The 18103-nt window shown below is 38.3% G+C and overlaps 1 protein-coding gene across 1 annotated transcript in view; it reads right to left on the bottom strand.

Annotated features, from left to right (window-relative positions):
- The window catches only part of MYO1E (myosin IE), a 192031-nt gene that overhangs the window by 85979 nt on the left and 87949 nt on the right, over positions 1-18103 (bottom strand). Inside the window, exons 3-4 of the mRNA XM_011363475.2 lie at positions 15412-15501; positions 12403-12497 (exon numbers count right to left, since the gene is read on the bottom strand). Of these exons, the coding sequence (XP_011361777.1) occupies positions 12403-12497; positions 15412-15501 (185 nt within the window). The remainder of the gene's footprint in view (positions 1-12402; positions 12498-15411; positions 15502-18103) is intronic.

Below are 18103 nucleotides of genomic sequence, written 5' to 3'. Positions count from 1 at the left end.
TTTTGAGAATTGGCAAAATGTAAATGGGGTCTACAGGTTGGATTGGAAGAGATGGTCAGTATACAGTTGAAAATGTGAGTCGAAAGCCCAGGAAAAAGTCCAGGATAAAAGTAAAGCAATGTGAGTGATTAACTTGTAAAAGAGAGTTGAAATAGTGAGAGTGAGATACCAAGGAAAAGTGTGATTGAGCACAGGCTGAGCTGGGACCTTGGGGACTGTAGTGCTCACTGTTTGTTCCCACTCCAGCACTACTCCCTACCTTCCTCCTTCCTGCAATATCCTGATTTGGTTCTGGTACCTATCATGGCACATGAGGCATAAGGGAAGCTGGCCCTATTTGCAGCAAAGATCATCTGCATCTGACCCCCTCACTGATAAACTTGCCCAATTAGACTGAAAGGAAAGGACTCATGGGAGAGGTTTCTCTCTCCCCTGGGAAGCGAGTAAGGAAGATCATTACTTTCTGATTGCCACTGGTAGCCATCTGGAACTGCCAAGGGGAACCAATCTTAGATGTGTGGATGGCGAAGCAGAGAAGTAGAAAGAACCGGGGTCCTTGATGACATCATGACACCACTGAGTCAACGTGCTCCTGGAGTCTGCACAATTTCTGTATGCTTCTTATTTTCTAAGCCAGTTTGAATTAGACTTACAGTTACTGGCAGCTCAAAACATGTTAATGAAATGGAGACCTCTGACATTTCAGGAGCATGCTGAAGAAAAAGATTCCCACAGAGAACATAAGGGAAAGGTTAGAGAGGCACAAGAAAGAGTACAGAGGTGGCATCATGAAGCCGAGGGAGTTGGGGTCAGCTGTGTCAACATGGTGGAGAGATCAAGAAGACAGTGACATTCTGAAAAGTCCCACTGTGAACTATTCTCTTAGACTCTACTTTTTGATACAGGGACATAGTAGGATTGAACTTGACCTTTTTTTCAAAAGGTATAACCCAAGAATAAAAAATACAAGGGTAGTTTTAACAAAATAATCTTTTCTAATTTTAGAGTTATACAAGATGAACATATTAGTTACTAGAAAATAGTCCAAAAGGTGAAAAATAACATCACTTCCAAAGGAGACTGGTGGTTGCTATGGATGAGAGGGTGTGTGGGAGGAAGGTGAAATGGGTAAAAGAGGTCAAAAGAGACATATTTCCAGTTCTAAGATAAATAAGTCATGGGGATATAATATATGTGACTATAGTTAATAATACTGTATTGCAGATTAGGAAGTTGCTAAGAGAATAGATCTCATAAGTTCTCATCACAAGAAAAAAGATTTTATAACTTTGTCTGGTGATGGATGTTAACTAAGCTTATTGATGTGATTACTTCGTAATCTATGGAAATATCAAATCACCTTGTACACCCGAAACTAATATGTCAATTATTACCTCAATAAAAAGGTACTAAAATATTCTGGATGTAATAATTATAGCATGTATCCATTGAGTGTTGAATGCATGTCAGAGACTTGTGAAGGCTTTAAATATATCGGTCATTTGGTCTAAATAATAGCCCTGTGAGGTAGGTACTATTCTTATCCGCATTCTTTGATGAGAAATTCTAAGCAAGTTGCTCAGGGACACATAGCTAGTGAGTGGCATTGCTAGGAAAGGACTTGAGAGAGTCTGACTCAAGAGCCTGGCTGTACTGCTTCAGATGAGGGTATATATTTAAAATCTGCATATGGGTTAGATAGTCAATTAAAATCAACAATATTTCTCAAAGTAACTCTATAAATAGCACAGTTTCTAGTATGAAATTCGTAACCACTCCTGAATTTTCACTGATACACAGCCCTTTAAGTAAGGCTCCTGACAAAAACATTTATAACCTCACACACAGTTGGGGCAAACAAATAATAGCTTGCACCATGGTGATCACAAGACAAGATGTGATCAAGAATGAGAAACACAGCAAAGAAGGTTCTGGACAGCCTTCTCCAAAGACTCAATTCACACACTCCCTTCCTGGCAGGCTTACCGGATCTGGGAAAGAAATAAGTCTGAGGTGAAAGCATCTCTGTTGCCTGAGAGAAAGGGATGATCTGTCAAGACCTCAGAATGATACTGAAAAATAAATCCTCAAGTACATGCAATGGCTAAATGTACAAAATACAAAATCAAAGAGTCATGCCAAACTACTGAGCAAATGATAAAAATTCAGTCTTTAACATAACAAGGAAAGTGTGAATAAGACCAAGAGTTGTTATTTCTTCCCAATTAGTATTCTCCAGCAAACAAACTTTTCTTCTATGGACTGCCAAGAACATGGCCCCATGGCACCACTCATCTTGGCCCAGTCTGACGCAGTAGGAGGGTCCTGGTGTTTAGTCTAGAGGCCAAGTTTAAGCCCTAGCTTAGCTACTTATTAGCTCTGAAATTTATTTTAATGTTACTAGCAGATATTTTACATAGCACCTCAACAATTTAAAAAGATTGTATGTGTATTTCATTATACAGCTTTCCTTATATTCCTTTAAGGTATTAATCCTCATTTTGTAGATGAAGTGACTGAGGCTTACAGAGGTCGCACGCTTTAGACAGAACAGAATAAAGAGTCCACCCTGTGACTCGACCCCAGAGATCTTCCCACTACACAACATGACTGTGGGTGGTAACAATTGTTACCCAGATAACCTGACACCTGCTGGCTCAAAGCAGCCGAGAAAAGTGGAAAGAGTTTAATAGTGGAGCCAGGAAACCCTAGCTTGGAGCATGGCTTCACCATATTTCAAATGCAAGATGTTTAACGTTTCATATCTAAGACTCAGTTTCATGATCTGCAAAAAGGGGGAGTAGTAATACCTAGATGCCAGGTTGTTAATGAGATATAAGTAAAAGATGCTGAGACACAAAGCAACCACCCCAAAAGGTCCACTATTACGATTATGTATAATATATTAATAAGCTAATGAGTCAAATGTCCTGAGTAACACTCCGACTGATAAAAACAAAACAAAACAAAACAAAACAAAAACAAAAACAAAAACAAAAACCCTGCAGCGATCGCACAGGCTAAAAGGTAAGATTTGTAGTGAGCTTGGTGAGAAAGGGTAGATTTGAGCCCCTGCTGTACAAACCCAGAGCCAGAGGGCAGTCCTCATACAGACCCAAGAGTCAGGAGTATGAACTGACAGGGCCTCCCAGAGCAAGGACAGAGGGACAGGGAGGCTCAAAGGCCAATGCTGATGGGATAAACAAGAAATTGGGTGGACCAACAGAAACAGAAGAGTTCCGATACTAATAATAAAAGGTTCCTGAAATACATCAAAGACAGGAAGACAGCATGAGAATCCGTGAGACACTTGTTGGTGCCTAGGTAGAGATGAAACATAAGCCAAATATTAGAGGTACTCTAACTTTTAAAATCTTTTAATTTTAATCTTTACTACTGCAAATTTAAAGATTCCAAATCCAAAATCTTTTGAAGCAGATAGGTCACAAAACTTAGATCCAATAGTAAATTATCTCTTTTTCTATACCCAAATTTTCATATTCAATGAGTCACCAAATCTTTTTGATGTACTTTCAAAATATCTCAAGTCTTTATTTATTCTTTATGAAATATTTATTCAGCTCTTATTCAGCACAGATACAACCTATAAGACTTTGCAAACTGGTGTTGGACACATTAAAGACAGAATGCCCTACCCTCCAGAAAACAATTGCTTCAGAATATTTCAAGCAAAAAAAATTAGAAACTGCATTAAACGTGATATTTTCATATTGACGTTACATTTTTAACAGGCTAGGACAGCAGGAGCTGATGCGGGACAAAAGTGATAGCAATTCACATTTGATGGTAGCAATAAAATTGCCATGTAAATATTCTCTAAGGCCCTGAAAGTCTCCATAGAGGTCAGTTGGCAAGGGCTTCAAAATCGCCTTTGGCCACACTGCCAAGATCTCGTCTGGTGATACAGACATGGTAGAGAATTCGAGAAAAACTTTCTAGTTCTGATTCCCCTCTACTACACCATGATTACTTTATTAAATAGATTTGCATAGATCTCTCTGATAAATCCAATGATATCAAATATGTAATTTTAAAACACAAATCCAAACTCTGGATTTGAGAGCACAGAGGTATGGGTTGCTCATTTACTGGGTTCACAGGTGTCTGTCTACCTGTCTTCCAGTTCTCTTCACTGTCAATGATACAAATGCAGCGATAGCTGTTGTGTTTCTCTGCTGGCACTGCCCAGAGTCTACATTCACTTCCTACTCTGTTCCTTCACATGTTTATTGAATGTCACACATTCATTTCCTCGTTGCCTTTCCATCTCAGATCGGGCCCTCATCTCCTCACTCGATTTCTGTATTTTCTCAAGATCCCATCTCTTTCCCACCTATAGACTTATCTTTGTGAAACAACATTTTTTGTAGTATCACGTCCCTCTCAGAGACCCCACAAGTCCTCACCAAGGCCTGCAGGCTTACCTGTAGATCATCTAGCCTGTGTTTCAAGGAGGTACCTGTAACCCAATCAACCTTATTTCCCCAAATCAACTTTCCTGCACTAGTGCACAAATACTACGTGGCTGTAATATAGAAACAGAAGTGAAAGACCCAGTTTAGTCTCTTGAGTAATTGACAAGGACCACTTATCAATGGAAATCTGCTTTAGCGATCACACTGATACCCTCATTTTCCCCGTCACACAGTGTGGGTTACAGAGGCCATCCAGCCATTCATGCTTTCTTCATCTCATACATCTTACATAGGAAACTCAGATCAAGTCTCAACACCTCCATGATACCTTTGTTGACTATTTCAGGCCAAACTGATCTCCCCTTTTTCTAAATGCAAATAGCGCTTATAGCTTATTTCAAGTATTTCAGCTTTAAAATTGTCATTAAACACTTATTGTGTATAACAGAAACCAAGAAGCCTAACACCAATTTCCAGTCGTCAAAGATCAAAAAACTACTTAGAATGAGCACATGTAAATTAAATTTATGGGTGTACATACACATATATGTATGTATGTGTATATATGTTATGTTATGTTATATATGTATGTATGTAGGTAGGTAGGTATACATATACATACATATGAGGCAGGTGGTGAAAATGAGGAGTACATGAGGTGCTACTGAAATTCTGAAGATGGAGACCACTGGGTTGAGGTAGATGAGAAAGGCTTGGGTAGGAGGAATAACTCCAGACAGGGGGACCAACCTGGGCAAAAACTTGGAGATAGAAATGAACATGACTCATTTGAGGGAAAAGAGTAGAGCAATTCGGTTAGAAAATAAAGTTGAAGGTGTCCTAAGCTAGGGACTTTGGACGTTACTGGGCAATGGAGAGCCACGGAGATATTTTATCTAAGCAGGACAACGATATAATAGTTAAGGAATATCCATTTGACAGCTGTGTTTGAATGAGAAAGTTGGTGGAGGAATAAATTTTGGGGTAACATAAAAAGAACCATTATGAACTTGTGAAATCTGAGATGCTGGCATATCACCTAAATGGAGTTATCACAGTGATACAGGTGCTAAAGTAGGAGGTGGCAAACTTCCTGTAAAGGCCCAGATGTGAGTTGTCACTACAGCTCAACTATGCAAATGTAGCACAGCCAAAGATAATATGGAAACAAATGGTGTAGCTTTGTTCCAATAAAACTTTACTGATCAAAATAGGCAATGGGCCATAGTTTGTGACTCTGCCTCCCCACCCAGGTTAGAGGAAAGGCCTGTGCTGGAGTACAGGCTTTCTCAATCCTCACCAATGGACTTTTCTGATTTTTCACGTAATAAGATAGTGTAATGCTCATTTGACAAAGAATGATCTCTTGTTGAGAAGAACTCAAATAATTTAAACATGTTTCCTTATAAATTTGTCAAAAGAATATATATAAACTTTTCGAGATAGTTTTTTAAACAGATATTAATCTTTACTATCAAGAGCTGTTTTAAATTTGGAAAAAATAAATATCTCCTAAAAGCTTATTTAATCAGAATTTTATTATTTCATATAGTTCAACTTTATAATACACTGATATTTTATTTTTATGTGCCAAATATGCATAATTTTATATACCACATGAAGATCTCTTCAATAAATGCACACATTTATAACTACATGGCTTGCAAGGAACATGCTGGGGGGTGAAAAGCAGGAATATCTGTAAATCTGCTGGCTTCCTCAACTGATGAGGGCTTTAGTGATAGAATGCACCAAATGCATGCGTCAAAACACATCCATAATTCTTTCACACATATCAAGGGATAACGAGTAAAGCAAGATAAAGAAATGGCCCAGGTATGACCATCTAGTGTATAAGTGCATCTTTACTTCTAGGTAAGAAATCAAGATTAATGTATCAACAAGTCATGTTCTTTCATTAAGTCCAACTATGTGTCAATTGTCCTCCAACTGATGACAAGCACAGTCATCAGCCTTCTCAGTTGCAGAGCGTATGATAGCCAACAACATATAAGGGATTACATTTAAGAAAAACCTGTGTTTTAGTGGAAGACTTTTACCCTAGCAGCTTACATCCAAGATAACTAATCTTGCCGAATGTCTTGACCTTGTCTCATAGTATATGGTAGCTATTAACACCTCCATGGAAATGTGGCACATGTGAGACATAGTCACTTACCAGTAGGGTGACGAAAAAATATAAATGAGGTTGGAAGTTAGACATGGCTAAGTTCAAATACAGACTCTGCTATTTACTAGTTTGAGGCTACTAGAAGTCTCTTAAATCTCATTTTCTGGACAAAACCTAGAAAAATAGCAATGTTGGCACCCAGGATGGTTGTGAGGATGAAAAGAGGTGACCTATATGAGGGGAGGCACTCAAGAAGTCTATCTTGCCTGGATTAGTTAATGGTTCTAAAGACAAGAGGTGACTGGGATTAGGGTTTCAGGAGCCTTAGTCTTGCTTATCAACTAGAATAAATTAGGGAGCTTGAAAAAAGATATTGATGCTCTGCACTCATCATAAATTAGTTGAAGCAAAATCTCTAGATGTAGAACTCAGGTACCTGTACAGCTACTGGGTTAATAAGGCAATTCAGGAATTGGAAACATTTATTCTGGAAAGTTAATTACTGAATACAAGGCATGGTAGAAGAAATTAGCATCTATTGCAGCCACTCTCCCTGCCCTGTCTGCCAGTGGACTGTTGGGGAAGACTTGGGAAATATCCAAGGCAAATCCTGGGTGTTCATTCCTGACTAGAACTTAACCTAACGGATGGCTGGGGTTGGCAGGAGAAAGTGTAGGTTAATAAAAAGGGGCTGACCTGCTTAGAGTCACAGGAAAATAAACACCAGAAATGATGGATTTCTCCCAAGCAAATAAACTACTCTGAGGAATCGAGCAACACTCTGAGTTCGCTGTCTCCAGATAGAGGTGGGGACCATGATCTGATGTCATTAGCCAATATGATCATCCTTCTGTTCTGGTTCCCCTCTTGGGCAATATTCCAGGGAAATTGCCTGAGCTATCCATAGGCAGAATTCTTCTTATAAATTCATTAACTGGGGTCTAATTCACAGTCATTTGTGAGTTGCGTGGCCAGAGTCAGTCTACCTGAAGCTGCTCAACTAGTGATTTTGACAAAACAAGTCTGTAGACATGCAGAATTCAGGACCGAGGCTTTGATGGAAGTCTGTGCTTGAGAAAGCAGCCTGTCTTCTTCCTTGATTCCTTTCTTTTTAAATTCAGTTTGTTACACTGAGTTCTAGTCCAGAAATAGTCAGCTGCCATTCCATCCTATCAGCATATCCATCTCTTTGAAAAACAAGAGTAAGATTGGGAGGAAACTGGTAATACTGCTGCTATGTGCTGTATTATCCCATGCATTTCATCACTTAGACAAGGTCACACTAGGGAAATTGGGAGGTGAAGGTCTAAAAAGAACACCAGAGAGATTAGGTCATTGTTAATTTTTTTATTTTCTAATTAAATGATACTAAGAGTTACCAGTCTTTCCAGCTATGGAAGAAGCCCTTAGCACAGGAAGCTAGCTTCTCTCCCAGCCCCAGGAGAATGGGTGGTTTGCTTTCTGTTCACAAATGAATGCAGGCAAGGAGCATTTGACTCATCCCATAGTTGAACAGGTACCCAGCTCTCTCAGCGTCACTAGCTGCAAACTAGGGCCTCTCTACCCATGGCATTTCCCTGCCTTCCTTTTCCTCTGGCATTATTTGGAAGAAAGATCACCAAACCAGGAGAGACCTCAGAGCTCATCTGGTCAATCAGTTCACTCACAAATGAAGAAACCAAGGCCCAGACAAGTGTTAGGTTTGCTACCTGGGATCACAGAGCTGCTGACAGTGAACCATGGCATGCCAGAGGTAGCAAATCTACTTTCTTAAAGGAGACAAACACTGCTCTTGGGTAATAAAGAATTAACACAAAGAGGGGTCAGGCCTTGCCCTCGGCTAGTGGGAGGTAATCTCTAGGGTCCCAGAATGTCCTGCCTGACAGGAGTCTCTCTATGCCTGGGGGCTTTGAGATAGTCTAACAATATGATTTATGATGGAGGCTTTGGAAAGCACCATTTAAGTTCTGACCCCCACTCCCCACCCCAAGAGGAACCGGAGACTAAAGGTCAGCCATGCAGGCTGTATGTGAGTGAGCCCAAATGAAAACCGGACACCAAAGGCTCGAGAGAATCTCCCTGGTTGACAGCACTGCTGGTTGGCAATACTATTGCCAACACACACATTGAAACTGGAAGGAAGTAACACCATTCACGACTTCATGGGGAAGAGGACAACCAGAAGCTTCACATTTGGAGCCCTCCCAGACATTGCTCTATACGTCTCTATTCTGCTTCTGGTTTGAGTCCTTTTGCTATAGTACAATTGTAATCATAAGTATACAGCACTTTCATGAGTCTTGGGAGTCATTCTAGTACATCACTAAAACTGATGAGGTGGTGGGAACCCCTGAATTTATAGCTGGTTGAGGGTAGCCTGGGGACTCCCTAGTGTCCAAAGTGAGAACAGTCTTAAGGAGGATTATGGCCTTGTGACCTCTGGCCTAACTCTCACTAGTTAGTGTCAGAAGTCAGAGCAGCTTCCTGTTCTACCATCTCCTAAATTAAAGCATAGCCACCACAACAGAAGTCCTTGGAGCAGGGCCTTCAGGTCTTTGCTACCTGAACAGTTGGAGAGAAGGATCCTAGAAGTGGGCACATGTCCTGCTTCAGTGCATGTGCATCCTGCAGGGACAGATCGATGGGGGCTGGATGTGGGCTGGGCAAAACTGAGGCAGCTTCCAGAGTTGTGTAGCTCATGCAGCAAGACCATTCCCTTCTTTCTCATCTCATTAGTGGCTCGTAAGGAAGGAGAAAAAGCGAGGGACTGAATTCGAAAACTCATCCTGTATTCTCTCTCTTAAGAAAATGTCCCTCCCTCACCTCTCTACTGACCAGTGACCTCCACTTGGGGTCAAACAGAATAATTTCCTGTTGAGCAACCCAACTCATCATTACCCAAATGTTCCTTCCAAAGAGGCTTAACCTGTATCTAATTAGGTATTTAGATCTAATTCCAATTTACAGAAAATCCAGTTGAAGAAATTAGTGCAGTGATAGCACGAGGGAGCAGTTAGACAAATCTAAAAGGTATCTATAGGAAAACTTGGTTGGTGTCTTCACCAAGTCGATGTCACAGAAACAAACAAACAAACATGGCGGTACTAAGGGAACTATGGTAGGAAAAAAAAAAATGAACGACTCATGCCCAAATGCAACCAGTGTTCCTTTTTATATAAACCAGCAGGAAAGGACATGTTTGCAACAATTAGAGAAATTTGAATGTGGATTTCTTATTTTTAGATGATATTAAATTTTTATTAATTATTTAGTTGTGATAATGGTCCTGGGGCTAAGGGAAAATATGTTTTTATTTTCCAGAGATATGTATAGAAATATTTAGAGGTAAAATGTCATCAAGTCTGTATTTACCTTGAAATACTTGAGATCTATATTTACCTTGAAATACTTCAGTGTTCTTTGTTTTATAGTTTTGACTTTGGAGCCATGTAAATATTTTATACAATTATAAAAGAAAATTAAATTTTAAAATGTTAAATCCCTAAAATCCAAAATGCGATACATGAACCTAACTGTAGGTCAAGTTGGAATGTAATGGCACAGAAAAGATTATTTTAAGTTTCTTTTAAACCCAATATTTTGACTGAATTATAGAGTGAATTCAGTATTTCTATTAATAATATTGGTATTGTTATTTTAAAGCATCAATGAAATTACTTATTTGCTTTATCCCATTACCTATGTATTTTTATATATGTTTACTTATGAGTATATAGAAGTATAGGTACATATATTTGTATTTCTATATTTATATTTATATTTATACACATACAACATACAGCAAATAATTGTGATAATGTCATCAGGAACCATGATTTTTAACATTAAAAGAAATGAGATACAAACATAAAAATAAAAGAAGTAAAAATCATATAACCTTAAAAATGAACTGAAAATTATCAATATGAACTTATGTCCCATTTTGTTGCTTTAAAAATTTATATTCCTTTATCTTCTGACAAGAACTAGTAGCACTACAACATATGACTAGATTGGTGGTCTCTAAATATCATTTCCCATTAAAATAAAACAAGGCTTTTTGGTGAAATAACTGATTCCAGGTTTGGCAGGAAATGTACAAGATGAGTCTGGAACATCTCAAACAAGGAAAATATCAAAAAATACTGGGGTCATATTAAAGGGACACAGGAGACAATATAAAGGGTCCAGTGGTCAAAGTTAGGATCTTTTGAGCCCCAAAGCAAAACTGCAATGCAGTAAAACAGATAATATATTTTAAATACATTAGTTTGGAATGATACTGAAAATAAAAACATTACCTTGGGAGGTTGCTAAGGCATCAACTCATTGCTTTGAAAACTGGCAAAGACAATGAATCGAACTTTTTATCTCGTTTTCCCATATGGTATTTTAAGGTAACCAAATAAAAGAATTCCATCTAATAAACATAGAAGAAGTAATAAAATTAGGAAATAACTATTTTTCAACCATTAATTAAACAATGATTGTGAAATGAGAATTTATAATGAGTGACCCACTGGTAATTTGAACACCACACAAAGAGACCAACAGGCATTAATTAAGTGCAAAGCATCGCTGACAAAGCATTTTTGCCAAAGAATTGTATCTGAATCTGATGAAGCTTGTAGATATAAATACCAATTTATAATTAGCTAATCCCAGACTACAGGAAATTCTGCAGGAGAGAACTGTTAATGACTAAAAGACTAAGAGATTAGCAACTAAGGGCAATGTTTGAGCCTTATCTGGAATCTGAGTAAAAACAAACCAACTATAAAAAAAGGATTTATAAAACAATCATGGAATAGAACTGATAATATGAGATGATGTTAAAAGAATTATTCATTTTCCAGGTGCAAAGTGAATGATCTTTTTGAGTTGCATAATAAATTATCGACAAATGAAATGAGTTGCTACCTAAGATCTGCTTTAAATGATCAAGTGGGTGCAGGATGGGAGGATTAGATGAAACAGGATTAGCCATACATTAATAAATGTACAAGCTGGATGATAGGTACACTGGGGCTTATTATAACATTCTTTCTAATTTTGAGTATGTTTGTAAATATCCCTAATAAAAAAATTTTCAAAAATTTTCAAAAATGCTTCAGATGAAAATTTAAAGAACTAAAAAAGATGAATACTAATATGACAAAATGTTAACTGTCAAGTTCTCAGTGATGGGAATATGGATGCTTATATTTTCTCTATGTTTGAAAATGTTCATAATAGTAAACAAAATTGTAAAAGCACTTAAACCCAGCAAAAACTGGGAGCTGGATCAGGCTAAAAGGATTCTGAAATGCAGCTACAAACACCTAATGCAGGCGTTTACCACTAATGCCCATAGAAAATTAAAAGCAGATGACAAAGTACACCAAAAAAGCTCAAACGTGAACTAAATTATTAGAGAAAGAAAAGCAAGGGACCTAGAGAAAAGGACTTCAGCTGACAAAACAGTGAAACGTATGACATAAAGGATCTCCAATTCAGAGTAAACCCACAGTATGATCAAATGGAAGGGGAAGGTTTTTACGATTTTTAGTTCAGGGCCTCTATGATGATCAATGAAGTAACTGGCTAGCACCATGTGCCCTCGAACTTAATGCCTTAAGCCACAGGGGTACAAACAGCAACCCCACAGAAGCTCAAAGCTTTTATGATTTGGAATTATGAAATAAACCAAGACATCGCAGACAGCGTGCTTATTACTCAGATACATTAATCACCCTCTGACATCAGCAGCTATTGCAAAAGCACTGCTTCTCCTTGGAATCTCTAATTACAGCATGATCTCACATCCTCTATATCTAACAAGGTTCTTTTCCATACCTGATGATGACACACTGGTTTTCTCTGTCAATGATCATGTTTCTGTACATATTATCTGCGAGAGCATAGATATGTGGTGGGTTTTCATACTGTGCCTAGAAAAGCAAAGCAAACAAACAAAAAACCAAATAAACAAAAACAAAAAAAACGTGGTCAGATAGAGCAACATTACATTTCTTTTCTTGGCCTTGGCCTAAATAACTGTATAGTTTCAATGCCTATAATTACATCTTAAAGGTTACATAATACAAGAATTCATAGACTTGCCTAGGTCATGAGAAGTTACACCTAACAAAGTGAAGATGGAATTTGGACTATTCCGTAGGCACATGTGTGATTCAGCCTTCAGACATGACCCGCGTCTTCAGATACTCCAACACACACCCTTCCTCCCAAACATGCCTCTGCAGATGACATTCCATTGCTAAATGTTTCTAAAGATACTTGGGCAACAGGTCTTAAGAGATGGCTACTAAAAACCTGGATCTGACTTTACTAGAATTCTAAATTCCTTCCATTTTTTCCCTAAGAGGCAAGTCAGAGATGACTATCTATGAATGAGGAGAAAAACTAAAAATTTTCCATAAGAAGAGGGCAAGCCATATGGATCTTTAAAGTGATAAACTGGTTTGACCAGTTTCTTTCATCACAATAGGTGGAAAAAAATCCTACCACACTAAGATATTCTCCTGGGTTTGTGTTTCAGTCTCATGGGATATCTTAGCTATGCATAAGTATAAATTCACTGTATCAGGATAACTTCAGACCTGCTTTCTTCAATTTCTTGGCACCCACCTCCCTCAAAAATTACTAAAAAGAAAAATACTTCATGTGGTGTAAAGACGGAGAAAGAAAACCCTTATATTTAAGGCTATCTAACATAAAAAAGTGAAAGGAACACCAGATCCAGAGGGAGAAGACATTTAAACTCTGTCTGCCTTCACTGGTCTCCCATCTCTAAAGTTGGGATAATAATGTCCATGCTACGAACGTCACAGGGTAACTGAGATGATGGATGGGAAAGTAATCTGAAAAGGTGGAGAAATATGCAAAGGTGCAGCATCATTTACTAATCCAGCTTTGATATTTATTATAAAATGACTTACTATAGAAAAAGGAGCCTGGCCCAGAAATTGCCATTTGTTGCAAGTTCTGGCAGATCAAAGTCAAGTGACGAGACAGGATGAGAAGAGGCTGCTTGGATGCTTGCACATATGTAAAGCGCTGGTGTATCCAGAGCCCATGGTTCCCTCTGTGTTGTGAGCAAAAGGCTCACAAGGGAAACTGCCCAGTGAAGGTCAGAGGCTATTCCTGGGACTGGTCGACTGAACAGCTTTAAATAGGAACAAGAATAATATGTCTCTGCCTTCACCTTACAGTCAGAAGAGGATGCATAAATGGGATCTTAGGATATAGTCTTAAAATGGCCTCTGGCCTAAATTGTTTATGCAGGTATATTTAATACCTCTTGAAAACAGAGAAATAGATTATAAGAAATAAAAGAGGATGGAAAATGGAAGGAAATGGAGTAGAGAGGAAGCTGTGGGCAGTGGAGAGAAAGGTGTGGGCAAGCCACTGCCCAACACGGCTTTAAAGCCGATTAACTCGTTATATCTGATGTTTGCAAGTGACTGTTTTTCAAATTGGTTTCCTATGTATGGTCTCATGGAACCTCTGAGCTACCCTTGAGAATTATAGGGTAAGCATTTCTTCTACCTGATTTTTTCCTCCCCTGAAATCCCTGAAAGTCCCTGGGACCTAACTTCAGCTCCAATACGCAATAGATTCAAGTACTTCACCTCTCTGAGCTTCGGTTTCCTCATCTGTGAAATGGAGGTGGAGAGTAATACACACCCAGCACACAGGGCTGTTTTATTATTATCCAAGTTATTATCGCAAGCGTAGCATAGAACCTGGCACTCACTAAATACGAATTTTACAACACTCTGTTACCATTAGCAGTTAAAAATAACTATAAATTTTTACAATTCTAGGGGCATTTCTTTAAAGAGAACTCTTCGAAAAATGAACGCTCTGAAACGGACCCATGTAGCAATCATTTTTTCAGAGAACTGGAAAGAAATACGAAAGCACAGCCCTTGTCCCCACCCCCGCCTTGGCTGTCTCTGAGAATGCCAAGCCAGCTCCGAGCCTGCTGCCCTGGCCCCGCTGATCAGGGTGCCGGGGCAGGACCCAGCCTCCGCTGACAGTGTTCCCCTTGTGCTGGGCTCCCATAAAGGCAGCATTATCAAAGGTCTTTCGCGTGGCAGCCTCCTTCGGCTCTAGCGACCAACACCATTCATCTGGCAACAATGGGGTGGGCTCTTGCTCTGGGTAAATTGCCTTCCACTTCAACTGATGAATTTGTGTGGGCTCTCTTTTGTTTGTTTTCCAGGGGTCAGGATTAATGAATGCTCTTGTGCTTCTGCTGCAAAGGAAAGAGCGAAGGGAAAAAGATGCAGAGATGGGGAGGCCTGGGGAAGTGATGAACCACGCAATGAAATACATTAATTAAGATTAGAGTTTCTACTTTTATCACACAACCGAAATGGCTACGGAGCTGTGTCTGAATAGGGACCAGAGCCACATTAATAAATGAGGTATTAAAAGATTCATTTTTCACGTTCCAGTTATTGCCACAGCTTAAGGAAGGTTCTGATTCAGACAGAATGATTCCCACTGCCCTATTTACTTTTTATTACCCATTACTGATTTTTTAGTCCTTAGAATTTTGTGGCATGTGTGGAAGAGGATGATCCCCTAAGCTGTAGGTCCTACCTCCCATTTAACTAATTTTGTATGTAATGTTCCAATACTAGACAGCCCTCTGTTTTTTAAAGTTGCATCTAAAGAGCAGCACATCATTAAAAATCAAACAATGTCATCTACTTGAGCTTTCCCAATAATTCATAACAAGGAAATGCAAATGTATTGCCAACATTGAGAAAACTTAAACATGCTTTAAAAAAGCCCAAAACATGACAGCAATATATGTGGCATGTAACTTACCGCTCCTTGGTACATTTCAATTTCCTTGTCCCCAAAATATGGCATCTGCTTGAAAGGGTTGACTGAGATTAATACGGATCCTATATAAGTCTGAATTTACATCCAGTTAAGGTCCATTATTAATCTTCATAGCTACACAGTTTTCAAATTAAGTAACCAGATGTTATCAAGAATTCATAATGATTATCAAATGAAAAACTCATGTATTTGTTTTCTAAAAGATTACAAATAAAGACAAAGGCAATTATCAACTCGCTCAGATTTTGTCCCTCTCCAGAAAGAATAATGACTTAATTTCCAAGGTGTCACAAAAAATTATTATTTTAAATGAATTGAAGCACATTCTTGTAGCATTGGTGACATGTACAGTAAAGAAAAAAAGAAAACAAACGGAAATGACCATGGCATTAAAAGAGCAATTACCATTTCTCTTCTCAAGAGATATTATTTTTTCCTTGAAACTTTTCTCTCTCTTAGTTATACTAAGAATGGATTCATTTATTCACTTAACAAATAGGATGCAAGATAAACTTAATAGTCTTACCCTTCAGAAGCTTAGGGGAGCTAAGTTATATCCATAAGATATTACTCAGAGCAGATAATTACAAACTCACACAGATCAGGTGTAGGGAAAGAAGTTGTTATTTCTGCATGGAGAATCCAGAAGAGAACTTGTTTATACTGAGTCTTAACTGTTTTATACATTTTAATGTGTTCACATAAATGAAGTGTTATTATAATGTAAAAAATATTTCCATATATTCATTCAACATTTGACTAGTTTGAATTGGGTGTCTACAACATGTCAGGCACTATTCTAGATGCTGAGGATACAGCAGTGGACAAAACAGACAGAATAGACAACGCTTTTCATGGAGGAACAAACAAACGTTTTGGCACATGTTAACACCTCTGAGGTGCAGGTTTGGTATTATTATCGAACGCAAATGAGCCATGTGTGGAATGGATCACATCATATTTAAAAATTCATATTTATACACGAAGATGAGAATGTGGAATGACTTGGTTGCAATTTTGCTTCCTTTTTCACAAGAAAGATCTCAGACTCGAAAAGGTTGAACCTGAAATGGCAGTAGAGAAAATGGGGGCGTTTTTAGAGCACACCCAGATGTACCCTGTGCTGGTCTGAGGGCAGTCCACGGCATTAAGAGAAAATGTGAATGAGACAGCGAATCATAACTGAAAAATCACTAAAGAGTCATAGAAGAATGGCCAAGAGCAAATGTAGTTCCACGTACTAAAATCAGGTGAGGCCACCTACAGATTAGTGCTTGCTTTTTTTTTCTTTGAGGCACAATTTAGAACAGATAAATTGATGATTAAAATGATTAAGCAGATAAGAAATGTCCATGATGTTCTAGCCAAGACTCAGTACATGTTAATAATAAAAAATAACACTGATTGAACACCTACACGTTTATATGGTACTAATACTAATCCAAGCTCCTAATCACAACTCTGTTACTATTTTAATCCTATTTTACTAGGAGGAAACTGAGGCAGAGAGAAATTTTAAATCTTGCTCAAAATCACAAGCTAGTAAACGGCAGAGCTATGACTTGAACCCAGACAGTCTGGGTCTACTGTCCATACTCTTATTCAACAAGCTATATTGTTTTTCTAGGATTAGCAGGTTATTATTATTGTCATCATCATTATTAGTAGAGTTGCCAGATTTAGCAAAAAAAATACAAAATACCCAGTTAAATTTTGAAGTTCAGAAAAACAATGAATAACTTATGTATACATATTCCAAATAAATATGTCCCAAGCAATAGTTGAGACATAGTGTACTAAAAAATTATTTGTTGTTTAGCTGAAATTCATATATAACCAGGCGTCCTGTATTTTATATGGTAATCCTGAATTGGTAACACAAGGATTGAGGGGTGTTCAATTAGAGAGCTCTGTAGTCTCTTGTAACTTAGGTTCTGTGATCCTTGGAGTACTCCAAACTCTGTCTCCCTTAGTTGATTTTTTTTTTTACTATCCTTACTACATGGTAGGGACCAAATTAAAACTGAATAAATGAGATTTGGCCCTTGTTCTGATTCTCATGCTAAACAAATATAGTAATTCTTACAGTAAACCCAATTTGCAAGAAATAGCACTGCTGTGACCAGCCTTATTTCACAAGAAGAAAATGTCGATGTTTGCATTTATCTCTAGGTAAACACAAACTTGGGTAAGCATGATCTTTCCATGCCTCCTTCCCTTAGTTGTAAAGGGAATGCTGTGAATGACATCTGTCCGAGACAAATCGATCACTGCATACAAAGCAGAAAGAGCTGCCTGAGGGACATAAGCCAAAGGAACCACTTCCTCAGCAATCTCTTCCTACCCACCAAGCCCTTGGTTATTGAATAGATATGGATTGGGTTGCATAAGAGCTCCTATAGGAGCCAACATTTTGTTTTTACCATTAATAATCTGCTATGTGAGACGATATCTTATAAAGTTTTTATTTTCACTTAATCGTCCACATAAATTCTGGTAAGGGCCTGGTAAAGAGACACTCAAAGAAAAATTCTCTTTTAGTCTACTCTAGGCCAATCTTGAATCAATGACTGAGGTTGAAAGAGGGAAAACTGTAACTGTCCCTTAAGCTTCCCAGTTGGGCTCTCAAGGGCCATATTATTTGGGAAGATTCCTGAAAAACAAATTTTGGTTT

Source organism: Pteropus vampyrus, unplaced genomic scaffold (genome assembly GCF_000151845.1).
Source record: "Pteropus vampyrus isolate Shadow unplaced genomic scaffold, Pvam_2.0 Scaffold85, whole genome shotgun sequence".
Classification (NCBI taxonomy): Eukaryota; Metazoa; Chordata; class Mammalia; order Chiroptera; family Pteropodidae; genus Pteropus; species Pteropus vampyrus.
The sequence above is the reverse complement of the archived record's forward strand: the minus strand, read 5'-3'. Positions and strand labels throughout refer to the sequence as shown.